Here is a 15064-nt window from a genome sequence, read left to right as displayed (position 1 = left end):
AAACTGTATAGAAAAAAATACTGGAAGGAAAGATTCCAAAAATGGACAGTGATCTCTGGGTGGTGGAATTGTATATGATTTTTTTCTAATTCCTTATATTTTTCTAATGTACTATCATGAGCATGTATTATTTTTAAGGTGAATAACAACAAAAACTTTTTATAATGGCTATGAACTTTTACCTTGCTGTAGTATATTTCTGTTTTTCCTGAACTAGCTCTTTTCTGATGTTTTGATCTTATTTCTCAAACTAATTTTTGGTAGTTTTGATGATTGTTTTTAGAAGCAATAAGGAGCATAGATGGTTACCAATAAATCTTGTGGAACGTATTCCACCCAGCTCTACCATAGGACAAACCCCTTAAAATTCTTTCTTTTAGCTTGCCAGTGCAATGGCCACAGCAAATGCATTAATCAGAGTATCTGTGAGAAGTGTGAGAACCTGACCACGGGCAAGCACTGTGAGACCTGCATATCTGGCTTCTATGGTGATCCAACCAACGGGGGAAAATGTCAACGTAAGTCAGATTTTTCAGGGTCACTGATTGCAAACAAGGTGGCACATGATCTGTTTGTCTTGATTATCTTGGAGGAAGAAAGCCACTTGGTTTCAGATAATACTTTTCTTAAGTTACACTTGTCAGGAGGTCAGCTGAGCTGGAAGAGAGAGAACAGAGCTACCTAGTGTCAGAGTAGATATTAAAGCATCTAGTCAAAAATGAAGGAGTTAAAGCCTTTAATCAGTTACTGTGATGATGGAAGCAAAAGGCTTACACTGAGAGAGCTCTGACTGCCCTTGTTCTACTTTCCTTCTTGGAATGGTGTGCTGTTTGAGCATCAAGTGAATTAGCATAGGCTTGGGGGTCAACATGCCATTGAAGGGGCCCTGGACTAAAGGTCCAGCGAAAGCCTTTTGTGGACCCTGGAGTGGAGAGATGGGGGGATGGAAAGGCTAGTAGGAGTGGAGAAGTACCTGGGACGGAGAGTGGGAAAAGCCTCTTTGAGGTTCCCCTCCTCTTCCATGAGGAGGCTTAGCAGAGCTAGGAATGCAAATATGTGATAGAGAGTGGCTGGCCAGGGGGCCTGAGCCCTTGACTCATCTCCACTAGAATATTTCATTTCACTCTCCACTAGAGAGTTCCACCCAGCCTGGTGTGGGGAAGACAGCTTTCCCTGTAAGGCCCACCAGAGAAAACCTTTATCGTTGCCTATGGTTGGGCCTCAAAAGTCACATGTAGATTTTTAACCAGGAGCTAGACTCCTCAATACTTCCAGTATTTTTAAAGATTTAAGTAGCCCTGTGTCTCCCCATACATGTCAGATAGATTCCTGTAAGCAAAAGGAGACTCATTGTTAGCACAAAAATTCTGTTTTTTAAAATGACTAGTGATACCAATAAACTACTTTTCGGTTTGTTCTAGTTTTCAGTGGAAAGATCCATCAGGTCTGAGGTAAAAAATAAGAAAGGAAAATCTCTAACTGCTCCCCAAGTCCCACCTCCAAACTCCGTAGCATGGCCCTTGAAAATCTGATTCCAGAGCAGTTAGAAGAGAGCTAGTGTCCTAGTGGAACCTCTCTGGGATTCATTTTCCTCATCTGTAAAATGGGGTTAGTAGCGTGGTTGTTGAAATGAAAGCAGTCAGCAGGACGTGACAGGTAGATGTGAACAATCATTATTACTCTTCAGATGTCCTTTCTTACCATTCTTATGTAAAGCTCAGATTAAAAGGTACTCAGTAAAAATACTTTTTTATTCCTTGTGAATAGATTTCGTCCATTAGTTAGTAATCAAGAGTACCTGACATTTTTGAATGATTGATATATATTGATGCAAGGCATTGTGCTGGCAGCCGCCTGAGACAACAGTGCTTTTATTATCCCCAAGATAGAGTAGCCTGACCAAGCTCTCACTGTGAGATTTGGCCATGCTGAGAACCACATTCAGGAAATGTGACTTTAGCTGCTGGGTCTAGTTGTACCACTGTGATGAGGGTGCTGTCATCCCTGTTATGTTCAACTGTTATCTTAAAAAGTTACATTCTCCTCTGTGGTATTTGTAGGGGTAGAGTACAGTTGTCCAGAACTTACTGTTATTGTTGTTTAGTTGCTAAGTCATGTCCAACTACTTGCAACCCTATGGATCGTGTAGCCTGCTAAGCTAGGCTCTTCTGTCCATGGAATTTCCCAGGCAACAATACTGGAGTGGGTTGCCATTTCCTTCTCCAGGGAATCTTCCTGAACCAAGGATTGAACCTGTGTTTCCTGCATTGGCAGGTGGATTCTTTACCACTAAGCCATCTAGGAAGCCGTTTCCAGGACATAGAGCTAGCTTTATTTTTCAGAGTCACAATCTTTAATAGAAAGCATAATTTAAAAATAATATAAGTGGCACCAAGTCTTTAATGTTTTCTTCTTAGAACTGTATAGTCGTTAATCTTTAGATAACAGCGATGATTTTTTGAATGCCTACTGTATTTCATTCATGTCTTATATCATTTAATCCTCCCCAAAATCCTACAGGATAGGCATTATTATTACCCCCATCACATGAATGAGGAAGCTGACTTAGAAAAGGAGCTAAATGGAGGGGCCTGAATTCAAACCTGGGCAGATTGACTATAGATAGGCCTTTGCTTTGTTAATACATTGCACCTCTCTCCATTCTCAGGAAACCCAGAGTTGAAGCCTTGTGTTTCTCACTGCAACATAAATTTTCTTCACCACTGCACTATTCTATTCATAGGTTTCTTTGGGTGATATTTTTTATCCATGGGATTTATTTTAAAAGTATACGTATCTCTAGCCTAATACTTTTAATTTATTCACAGAAAAACAGGTTGTCGAGTGAAAAGCTATTGAAGGAAAAGATCATTTATTTCAGCTGGAGTAAAAAGTTTGTCATAGGTCACACACAGGTATTGGATGAAAGGTGGAGATGAAAGGTGGCTAGAGGAGGGAGATGACAAGAGTCATTTGGTCTGAAGGCTAAGAAGGCAGGCAAGGGTGCTGAATCCTGGAGGGCCTCTGAAACATGACCTGCCATTGGAATCCGCTCTCAGCTCTGAGCCCTGGTATGATTTGAAATGCGGCTATTGGCAGAGCCTAGCCAGACCAACCCTCCCTATGGGGAGCAGTCATTGCTCAGAGGTCTCTATGGGGACAGAGATTGTGTCTGTGTGCCCACACTGAAGATGCTTCAGAAATGTTTACTGAGTAGATGAAAGAATCGTGATAGAATCGTAATAGAGTCTGTTACATCCCAAAGAGGCACGGCCTCAAATGGCAGTGGACACTGATGTTCTCTTTCATCCTGACTGATGACTTTGACTCCTTTAATGTTGGCTCTGACATTATTTGAGATATATCACCAGCTTGAAAAAAAAGAATTTTACCTATTAAATGAATGCTTTTATTTTACCTATCTTTCCAGTTGAATCCAATTCAGACAGAACTACTTGTTTGGGGGAAAGTCTGATAGTGGTTATCTTTTAAGCCAGTTGTGACCACCCCGTCCTTTTCCTTTTCCCCAGCATGCAGGTGCAATGGACATGCGTCGCTATGCAATACCAACACGGGCAAGTGCTTCTGCACCACCAAGGGCGTCAAGGGGGATGAATGTCAGCTGTAAGTACCACACTTCTGGGACTCCTGGCACCATCCACACCTCACCAGGGAGTGTGAAGGGGCTGTGAAACTGCCTGAACCCCAAGAGCCACCCTCTTCGCTGGGCCTTGTTTCCATGGGCTCTGAGGAATCCTCAAGTCGATTGATTTGAAATTTTCCCCTTTCTGCTTCAGATAGGTCTAATTTAGTCACCCTCCATACTGAGGAGGTTGTCAGTTTAGCAGTAATTCCTTAATGGCTCTTTAAATCACATTTTTATGTTTGAGTGACACAATTCCTGGGTTGTTGATTTGGATTAGTCTTTTCAGTAAAGGCTCTATTTTTGTCATGTCAGGAGATTTTCTTAAAAGATAGAGTTGGAAGAACTGGTATTCTAGGACAAGATTTTATTTAACATTTTGGTTGTCTAATTGTAGAGAGTTCCTCTTGCTTTTAACACATCCCTCCCTGTTCTAGCATTTTTCTTGGTGATATATATCAAACATCATCCAGGGAAGAGTTTGGGGTCTCCATCCATGAAGATGCAAACAGCATCAGGCAGATTTGGAGATTCACCCTGGCTGTGCCTCCAACTGACTAGGGTGCTGTAGAAGCAAATCACTTAACTGTGTTAAGCCCCATTTCCCCCATCTGTCAATAGTGAGTTGTTTTTAGTGATAATTGTTTTTAGTGTCCTGGTGAGTTGAAACGAGAGATTGTTCCTCATTTTCTCTCTGCCTCACCAGAAAACCTTATGAAACAAGTTGTGGTTTCACCCATTCTCTCAAGCAGAGACTTGAGAAAAATGTTTAGTAGTATCAAAACATTAACCTGATATAAGCAGATCAGTTCAGTTCAGTTCAGTCGCTGAGTCATGTCCGACTTTTTGCGACCCCATGAATCGCAGCACGCCAGGCCTCCCTGTCCATCACCAACTCCCGGAGTTCACTCAAACTCACGTCAGTCAAGTTGGTGATGCCATCCAGCCATCTCATCCTCTGTCGTCCCCTTTTCCTCCTGCCCCCAATCCCCCCCAGCATCAGAGTCTTTTCCAATGAGTCAACTCTTCACATGAGGTGGCCAAAGTACTGGAGTTTCAGCTTTATATAAGCAGATAGTCACTGGTAAATTTTGTTTTTCTTAAAAAATGCTAGTAACGTCACCAGTGATTCAGATTTTGATAGTGGCATTCAGGAGGAAATTGCTCTGTCTATATTTTATAGTAATATATATGTTTCCTGTTTTTGTACTGGAGAAGGAAATGGCAACCCACTCCAATGTTCTTGCCTGGAGAATCCCAGGGACGGGGGAGCCTGGTGGGCTGCCATCTATGGGGTCTCGTAGAATCGGACATGACTGAAGTGACTTAGCAGCAGCAGCAGAAGCCAATACATAAAGAAAAGTCTAATCAGAGATTAAATTTAGTTTTTAAATCTAGGTTCCTTTAAACACAAAAATGTAATAGAGCAAATTTAACCACCCCTGCCTTCTGTTAATGGTATACAATGAAGAAATGAGGTGTAGGTTCAGTGAAAGACTTTATTTTTAGGAAATTTTAGATATAAACAAGTGCTGGTAATACTAGATAAAAAGACATAAAACATCCTTGAATTATTTATTTGGGAAAAGTGCTTAACTCAAGCTTTCCCCTCCTTTCATCATGGTTCCTAGCTATTGTGCCTTCCTGAATCACTTTGTTAAGTGGGAGCTTGGGTTTTACTGATGTTCATGGATGATATTTATGGGGAAATTAATAATTCTTTTTGACTAGAACTCTTTTTCTCCAGACTGGTGAACCATATCCAAGAGTTTTTAGTTTTGGTCGTTTGTCTTTTTTTTAAGTGATCCTTGGTGTTTAGCCTTCTCTCACTTGTGTTTAAAGAACAGGTTCAATTTATCTATGGAGAACAGGAAATGTGAGAAATGAATATATGAAAAAAATTATTTTTATTTATGTATTTATTTTTCAACAACAGCCCTGATTTTATTGCAGTAATAAAAACTGAGAGCTAGATGGCCCTAGGAGAAAAACATATGTAGGATATGTTTTTCTTTCACTCAGCCACTATTTACATCTTTTGGCATAGTCTCATCTAAACAGTTTGCCTTTGTCACAGTCTTATCCACACGTACACATTCCAAGATGGATAAAAGCTTACAACTTTAATAGCAACTAACCACAGGTAAATCGATTTGAAAAATGCTTTAACTGCACTTTTAGAAGAATATTTGTCCATACAAAAGTGAAAATGTGTTTTCATGATAAAAAATAAGATCTAAATAATATTTTATTTGAATTTATCTTATATGCTTTAGTAAATGTTTATTGGTTGTTGGTGGTGTGAACTGCTGGGCAGTCAACATTGAAAATGAATGCAGACTCTTGTTAGTCCATCTGATTTGGGCAACAGTGAAGAATGTAATTGTACTGACTCAAAAAAGTATAGTTTATATAAAAGGACCCGCTTGATTTTAAAGTGAATGTAGATTCACTATTGAATGTAGATAACAATAGAAAATAATCTTCATTTTTTCCCCTAGATGTGAGGTAGAAAATCGATACCAAGGAAACCCTCTCAAAGGAACGTGTTATTGTAAGTGTTTTTGCAGTTCTTCTTTGTCTAGAAGGAAAGTAATTCAATAAAACTTCATTATTTTCTTTAATAGGGTTTGAGAATGGTAGGTGCTATAGGAATATAGTAACCACCCATGGAAGTGACTCTTAATTTGATGTGTCATATTCTACTAAATTTAACTCATATGTGAACATTATTTTAAGTTGCTTTAAGTCTGGTTGTGGTTTATATTAATATGTCTGTAGCAGTTATCAGAGAAGAGTACAGAGATAAAAATCTCTGGTTTTCCTTATTTGTATTCTCTTGAAACCTTATTTCATTTGCCATTATCTGCTTGGGGGTCATCAAATTTCATATTTTAGGATTGACCATAAACAGAATTCTAAAAATATAGTTGAAGTTATCATTCTCTCTGAAACTGATTTGTGTTAACCACCTCTTTAGGAATTAATATGTAAAATAAAATGTCTAATGACTAACAATGCATGGTAAACCAGATCCTTGTAGATAAATGCATTTTCTTCCTATATGAGAATCTACATACTAGGCAAAATTATGGAACCAGAGAAAAATGAGCTAATGTTTTCATATTCTACTATGATTGTATACCCATACCATCTGGGTTTAAATAGCATCCCTTCAAAATTCACGTCCACCTAGAACTTAATAAATGTGTTTTTTCTAGAAAAAACAAGAGAAAAACTTCATGACCTTGCATATAATCACAATTCATAAAAGAAAAAAAATTTGATTTGGGACTAAACCTGTGTTTTAAAAAATACCAGTTAAAAACTAAACAACTAAAAACAACCTACAGACTAAGGAAAATGTTTACAAAGCATATTTTTGATTAAAAATTTATGTTCAGAATATATAAAGAACTCTTACAACTGAATAAGGGGACAGTGTCAGTTAAAAACAGGCAAAGATTTGGAAAGACATTTCACCAAAGAAGATAAATGAATTGCCAATAAGCACATGAAAAAATAGATAACATTATTAGACATTTGGGATATGTGTGTTAAAACCACAGTGAGATACACCCCTAGTATTATTGAAATCAAAAGCCAGTACCGCAGCTTAACAGAAGTAAACTGGATTCTTATATCTGCTTCTGCATTCAGTCTGTTGCGCTGTGTCTCTTTGGTTGAAGTACACACACACACAGACACACACACACACACAAAACCTGGCCCCACCAGATATAGTTGAAAAGGACAGAGTGGTTTTTTGTTGTTGTTTCTGATGCACCATTCGGCATGCAGGACCAGGGCTCGAACCCATGCCACCTGCATTGGATTGCGGAGTCTTGACCAGATGTGCTATTCATCATAGGAGATTGGAATGCAAAAGTAGGAAGTCAAGAGATACTTGGAGTAACAGGCAAGTTTGGCTTTGGAGTACAAAGTGAAGCAGGGCAAAGGCTAACAGAATTCTGCCAAGAGAGCACACTGATCATATCAAACACCTGTTTTCAACAACACACAAGACGACTTTACACATGGACATCACCAAATGGTTAGTACAGATTGATTACATTATTTGTAGCCAAAGATGGAAAAGCTGTATACAGTCAGAAAAAAACAAGACTTGGAGCTGACTGTGGCTCAGATCAGCTTCTTACAGCAAAATTCAGGCTTAAACTAAAAAGTGGGGAAAACCACTAGGCTAGTCAGGTACAACTTAAATCAGATCCCCTATGAATATACAGTGAAGGTGAGGAATAGATTCAAGGGATTAAATCTAGTAAACAGAGTGCCTGAAGAGGTATGGACAGAGGTTCAGAATATTGTACAGGAGGCAGCAAATAAAATATCCCCCCAAAAATCAAATGCAGGAAGGCAAAGTGGTTGTCTGAGGATGCTTTAAAAAATAGCTGAGGAAGGAAAGGGAGAAAGGGAAAGATACACCAAACTTAATGCAGAGTTCCAGAGAATAGCAAGGAGAAACAAGGCCTTCTTCAATGAACAATGCAAAGGAATAGAGGAAAACAGCAGAAAGGGAAGACTAGAGAGCTCTTTAAGAAAAATGGAAATATCAAAGGGACATTTCATCCAAAGACGGGCACAGTAAAGGACAGAAATGGTAAAGATCTAATAGAAGCAGACGAGATCAAGAAGAGGTGGCAAGAATACACAGAAGAACTGTACAAAAAAGATCTTAATGACCCAGATGGTGTGGTCACTCACCCAGAGCTAGACTTTCTGGAGTGTGAAGTCAACTGGGCCTTAGGAAGCACTGATGGCAATAAAGAAAGCTACTGGAGGTGATGGAATTCCAGTAGAGTTATTTAAAATCTTAAAAGATGATGCTATAAAGGTGTTGCACTCAATATGTCAGCAAATTTGGAAAACCCAGCAGTGGCCACATGACTGGAAGAGGTGAATCTTCATTCCAATTCCCAAGAAGAGCAGTACTAAAGAATGTTCAAACTACTGGACAGTTGCACTCATTTCGAATGCTAGTAAGATTATGCTCAGAATCCTTCAAGCTAGGATTCAGCATTACATGAACTGAGAACTTCCTGATATTCAAGCTGGGTTTAGAAAATGGAGGAACCAGAGATGAAATTGCCAGCATTTGCTGGATCATAGAGAAAGCAAGGAAATTCCTGAAAAACACCTACCTCTGTTTCATTGACTACACTAAAGCCTTTGACAGTGTGAATCATTACAAACTGGAAAACTCTTAAAGAGATGGGAATACCAGACCATCTTACCTGTCTCCTGAGAAGTATGTATGTGGCTCAAGAAACAACAGTTAGAACCACATATGGAACAACTGACTGGTTCAAAATTGAGAAAGGAGTATGACAAGGCTGTTTACTGTCATCTGCTTATGTAACTTACAGGCAGAGCACATCATAGGAGATGCAGGGCTGGATAAATCACAAGCTGGAATCAAGATTGCCAGGAGAAATGTCAACAACCTTAGATATGCAGATGATACCACTTTAATGGCAGAAAGTGAAGAGGAACTAAAAAGCCTCTTGATGAGGGTGCAAGAGAAGAGTGAAAAGACCAGCTTAAAACTCAGTGTTAAAAAAAACTAAGATCATGGCATGAGGTCCCATCACTTCATGGCAAACAGGGAAAAAATGGAAACAATGACAAATTTCCTCTTCCTGGGCTATTAAATCACTGTAGGTGGTGACTACAGCCATAAAATTAGAAGACGCTTTCTTCTTGGCAGGAAAGCTGCAACAAACCTAGACAGTGTATTAAAAAGCAAAGACATCACTTTGCTGGCAACGATCTGTATAGTCAAGGCTATGGTCTTTCAAGTAGTCATGTACAGATACAAGAACTGGATGATAAAGAAGGCAGAGTGCCAAAGAATTGATGTTTTCGAACTGTGGTGCTGGAGAAGACTCTTGAGAGTCCCTTGGACAGCAAGGAGATCAAACCAGTCAACCTTAAAGGAAATCAACCCTGAATACTCATTGGAAGGACTGATGCTGAAGTCGAAGCTCCAATACTTTGGCCACCTGATTCAAACAGCCAACTCATTGGAAAAGATCTTGATCCTGGGAAAGATTGAAGGCAGGAGGAGAAGGAGGTGACAGAGGATGAGATTATTGGATGGCATCACTGACTCAATGGACATGAGTTTGAGTAAACTCTGGAAGTTGGTGATGGACAGGGAGGCCTGGTGTGTTGCAGTTCATGGGGTCGCAGAGTCGGACACGACTGAGTGACTGAACTGAACTCATGGATGTCATCCTTTGATACTGTACCAAAACCAGGCAGCTGATCATTTCTTAGAGGTTAGTTTATAGTGTGGAACCTGAAACCACATCAATTAATTTTTTGTAATCTAGTACATTTAATATATTTCTGTCTTGAAAAATAAAAGCCAATAGCAGTGATGTGGAGAAATCAAAATGCTTATAAAGTTTTTGTGAGAATATAAAATGGTTTTCCACTTTGGAAAATCATTTGGCCATCCTTCGAGTAGTGAAATATAAACTTGTAAACAACTCCCCATTCCCCTCTTACCCTACCCACTAGCAATCACCATTTTACTTTCTGTGAATTTGGTACCTGGGTACCTCATATAAGTGGAATTACACAATATTTGTCTTCTTGTTTATTTATTTATCTCATTTAGCATAATGTCTTCAAGGTTCATTCATGTTATTGCATGTGTCAGAATTTCCTTTCTCTTTGAGACTGAGAGTGATATTCCGTTGTATATACCACATTTTGTTTATCCATGTTTCTTTTGATGGACATTTGGATTGCTTCCACTATTGGGCTATAATTTCTTTGACTGCTATGAACATGGTTGTACGAATAGCCCTTCAGCATCCTCCTTTCTGTTTTTTTTGGTATATACTCAGAAGTGGAATTGCTGGATCATTCAGTAATTCTATTTTTAATTTTTTGAGGAACCGTCATACTGTTTTTCAGAGTAGGTGCATCATTCCCACTAGTAGTACATGACAGTTCCAATTTCTCCACTCCTCACCAACACTTTTTTTGGTAGTAGCCGTTCTACTATAGATGATATGATATCTCATTGGGTTTTGATTTGTATTTCTCTAATGATCAGTGATGTTAAGTAAGTACCCTTTCATGAGTTTATTAGCAATTTGTATATCTTTGGAGAAATATCTATTCAAGGCTTTTGCCCATTTTCAAATCAAGTTGTTGAGTTGTGCAATACTTTTTAGAATTAAATTATACCATGTTTAGCCAGTAGGCTCATTTTCAACCTCTGTTCTTTTGCTACATTAGTCTTTGAATGCTTCCTTGCTTTCTAGAATAAGTTAACTGAGACAGGTATTCCTTGCCCTGGACCTGGAGTCAACCATTTTTACATGGAGTTTTGATTTATTTTATACCATTAATTTATAGCTTTGTATCTTTAAGCATGAATAGATGATCAATTAATATTTATAGGTAAGTTTAGTGGGAGCCTAAAATCTCAACCAGGGTCATGATACAAGGAGGTTTTGGTGGGTTAACTCAAACAAAACATTACCGCTCACAACTTTGCTAAAAGTACTTCCCTGGCTATTGAATATTTATGAGAAAATCGATCTCTATCTCCAGAGACATACTGTGTTTTGTTTCAGTTTTTAAATATACGTTTCTTTTTTTCCATAGATACTCTTCTTATTGATTATCAGTTCACCTTTAGCCTATCCCAGGAAGATGACCGCTATTACACAGCCATCAATTTTGTGGCGACACCTGATGAAGTAAGACATAAAAGTCTTCTTACTTTGTTTTGAATTTGTGTGGATCTTTTCCTTGGTTATTATGGATAGAAGCACTGCCTTAGCAGTGGTCTCCAGAGTGGAGTCCACAGGATAATGTTTAGAGGTACAGGAAAGAAGTGTTAGACTCTGCATCTTATTTCCTTTCTAGTTAAAAGGTAAGAATGGTGTTGTTAATATTTACCATGGTCTGATACACAGACTGAAATTGACTCCACGTGTATTTGGTTTATCCATCAGCCCATCACAGCCCCATACAGGAAAGGAGAGGAGACTGCAAGGGGAACTTCCTTGTTAGTGGGGCAGTGGCAGAACCCAATTTTCCTGCTTTAAAATAGAAATTAATACCAGTGATGCAGGCAGAGGTAACACTTAAGCTCCTAGAATGAGTTCTTAGTCGCATTAGGAAGTTAAAACAGTGAAGACTTAGTTGCCCATAAGAAGTCAGCCAGAAATAATTGAAATTACTACTAAATAACTGTTTAAAAAATATTTTTATGTCTATTGTTAATGGTGAACCCCAGCATGCCATGAAGTGTTACCTAGAAATAAAAGGGAGCCAACACAGTGTGACATTTAAAAGTGAAGTGTCCAGAACATGAACACACACCTGTATGATTTCTTCAATGAGATGTGAAGTCATGTAATACCTACTCTGGTACATAATGAAATTTTACTAAACTTGGTGATAAATTATTTAGGCGCTTCCTTGGAGGCTTCTTCTTATCAATATACACAAAGCCATTTACCATTACAAAAATATGATAAATATAACAATACATGGAAAACAATATGATAATGAGCCAAAGTATATTCCTTTGATAACATGTTATCAGCAAGCATGGTTAAATTTAAGAAATAAATAAATCAGTAGAAAAATGAAGTCCTGTATGGGATGTTTACAATTAAATGAAAGTAAGACTTGTTTTTATATTCCAGAGTTATACAGTGTATATGTCTTGTTTTTTACAAAAGCACCAGGATTTCAAGTTTACTAATCCTTTCCGTGGAAAGAAGTAATTGCTAGTAATTACCTGGTCAGGGAACTAAGATCCTACCTGCCGCAACGTGGCCAAATATATAGATATACACTTGAGCTGTCCCTTCAAGAGGATGGTGAGGCTTTATCAATAAATGAGAAGGTAACTGCTTTATGAGAGGAACTTCTGGTTTGGAAATCATGTTTTGAAAATAGCTGTTTGGAAATGCTTCCATTGTTATAATTTTTATGCTGAAAAACTATCAAAAGAATGCTCTTTAAAACCTTTATTTTCTAACCCGTTTTAAAATTTTTCAGTGTGAAGAATTTCAGCAAGATTGCATTCAAAAATACAAAATACAGCATCTGACTCATTTGGAACAACAATTTTTTGACCCCAAGAAAGAGATTTATTAGCCAAGTTTTAGGGAAAACTAAAAATTAGTATCATGATTTCCCTAGCACAGGTGACAGTGCTCTTTTTCCAGGTGGCCCAGAACATTCCTCAAAGATACCTTTTTCAGTCATTAAAACCAAGAGTCAAAATAAATTAAACTAGCTCTTCAAATTGCTGTATCTGTAAGTGGTTTACAAAGTTTTCAAAGATAATAAAGCATATTTTGTCATTTCTCTTGAAATAATATTTTTAGTGAGAGAAAAATGTTCTTAATCATGGGTGAAGACAATCAAAAGTTTTAAAATTAAAAAGAAAAGTTAAAATTTAGTTTATTTCAGCTTTATGTGCTGTTTCTTAAAAACCATTTCCATTTTGGAGAACTTTACACTGTATTTAATCTATGGGTTCAGAACTACATAGATTTGATTTATAAATGACAGTTGATCAAGTGTCTTACTCTCCAGACATTTGGAAAAGGCTGCCCAAAGGATCCTTAAGAAACTGATTCCCCTTATATGGGTCACAGGATGTAGGTCATTGTGCTCTGGTGAGGGTCTTTTTTTAAAAGATACTTTTTCATAGAGTTTGGCATTTGATAAAGCATTACATCTCCTACTTTTATGGGAGGGAAATGAAACTTGTTTGGGGTATATTGCTTATCTTAAGGTTAAAAATTTTGCTGTCTTGTAAACGTTGAGTTTCTCTTAAGACATTAAAAATTTTATTTGTAACTAAGAAAGTTGAGAGGAGTAAAATTGAACTACCGCTTTAAAACCAAGAAACTATTACAGTAATTAATTTTCTAATTATTTGTACATCTCACCAGCAAAACAGGGATTTGGACATGTTCATCAATGCCTCCAAAAACTTCAACCTCAATATCACCTGGGCTGCCAGCTTCTCAGGTAAAGACACACCTAGAGAAGACCTTCCAAATGGAGATAATTGATTGAGAAAGAGTTGAGAAAAGGGGCTGTGGAGACAGACAGATGGATTTGAAACCCTAACCCTTTGCTAGTTATTAGCTGGAAGACCTTGAGCAAGCATCTAAAACCTATCTCTAGACCCTTAGGATTTTTCATCTTAAAAAGAAAGTAATACTACTTATCTCCTGCAGTTGTGTAGATTAAATTCAGCTGTACCTGTCAGTGCCTGCCATGGTATCAAGACCGTACGTGCTCACTACCTCACCTGGCTAACACCATTAATACCATTGCTGCAGCCACTGCTCTGGCACTACCATTATCATCCATGCTTCAGAAGTGAAAAATGCAACATTTTTAATAGAATGAGATTTTAGTGGGTTCAGAGAAAAATGTGCTTTGGGAATTAAATAAAGCTTTATGAGCAAAGCTTTTGCTGTCTTGTTTACCTTACTATGATTTACTAAAGAAGATCTGCTGGGCACAAAATCTACTAAGGAAAGAGGTGGCCCTGATATAGTAGTTAAGAAATAGCTCAGTGGACCTGGATTTGAATTCTGCCTGTTACTTCAACTATGCTTTCTGAGCCAGTTTACTCAAGTATGAAATGAGATAATAAAAATACCCAGCCATGTAGAATATCCTGAGGATTAAATGAGATAATAAATGAAGTACTCAGTGTAGTGCTAGAAACGGTAAATTCTCATCAAATGGTAATTATGTTTCATCATCATTATTACTGTCACAATACTGTCTTTTGGTCAAAATATGACCAGTTAGACTGAAACCAAATAAAAACATTACTTTGCACATCACTTTGTGTTTATCATGTCAGAGTCTTTGTTTGGAGAAAGGTAGCATCCCTGAACATGTGATTGATTTCCAATGACAGTCGGACTCCAGCCATGGGAAAAGCCTGTTTAATGAGTCTTTATAAACGCTAGAATTCCTGGCTGAGGGACACTATTGAATGTTGAAGGACTACTTGGGAATAGAATGAGTTTATATCAGGTCAAGGGGATTTAAAGTCAGTTGTAGTTGGTAGCAGAAGGGACTGAGTGACCCCTAAAACTCCTTCCTCACTGCTAGTGTGGAGACTTAGGGTCACTGCTAGTTAGGAAGTGATGGCTGAATCTGTGTCCCTTGTATGGGGGATCTGGAGCACTGCCAAACAGGTTTAAGGGGGTAAATTCAAAGCAGGTGAAGTGGGCAGAGTGAATGCCATTGCTTCAAAATTACTGCCGTCTTTTTCTGTGGGAGAAGTTGTAGGGGTTCCTGGTAAAACCATTTGGGTTGAGGGCACAGGCTTGTGTATCAGCCTACCCAGCTTTAAATCCAAACTCTTCCTAGCTGTGTGATCTG

General features: G+C 38.1%; 1 protein-coding gene across 1 annotated transcript in view; it reads left to right on the top strand.

The window, feature by feature from the left end:
* Positions 1-15064, top strand: part of ATRN (attractin) — a 191025-nt gene that overhangs the window by 117780 nt on the left and 58181 nt on the right. Inside the window, exons 20-24 of the mRNA XM_010836630.1 lie at positions 381-518; positions 3531-3624; positions 6145-6197; positions 11291-11385; positions 13606-13684. Coding sequence (XP_010834932.1) covers positions 381-518; positions 3531-3624; positions 6145-6197; positions 11291-11385; positions 13606-13684 — 459 coding nt within the window. The remainder of the gene's footprint in view (positions 1-380; positions 519-3530; positions 3625-6144; positions 6198-11290; positions 11386-13605; positions 13685-15064) is intronic.

The sequence above is a fragment of the Bison bison genome, unplaced genomic scaffold, assembly GCF_000754665.1.
Source record: "Bison bison bison isolate TAMUID 2011002044 unplaced genomic scaffold, Bison_UMD1.0 scf7180017864063, whole genome shotgun sequence".
Taxonomy (NCBI): Eukaryota; Metazoa; Chordata; class Mammalia; order Artiodactyla; family Bovidae; genus Bison; species Bison bison.
Note: the sequence above shows the minus strand (reverse complement) of the source record. Positions and strands in the feature narration are given on the sequence as shown.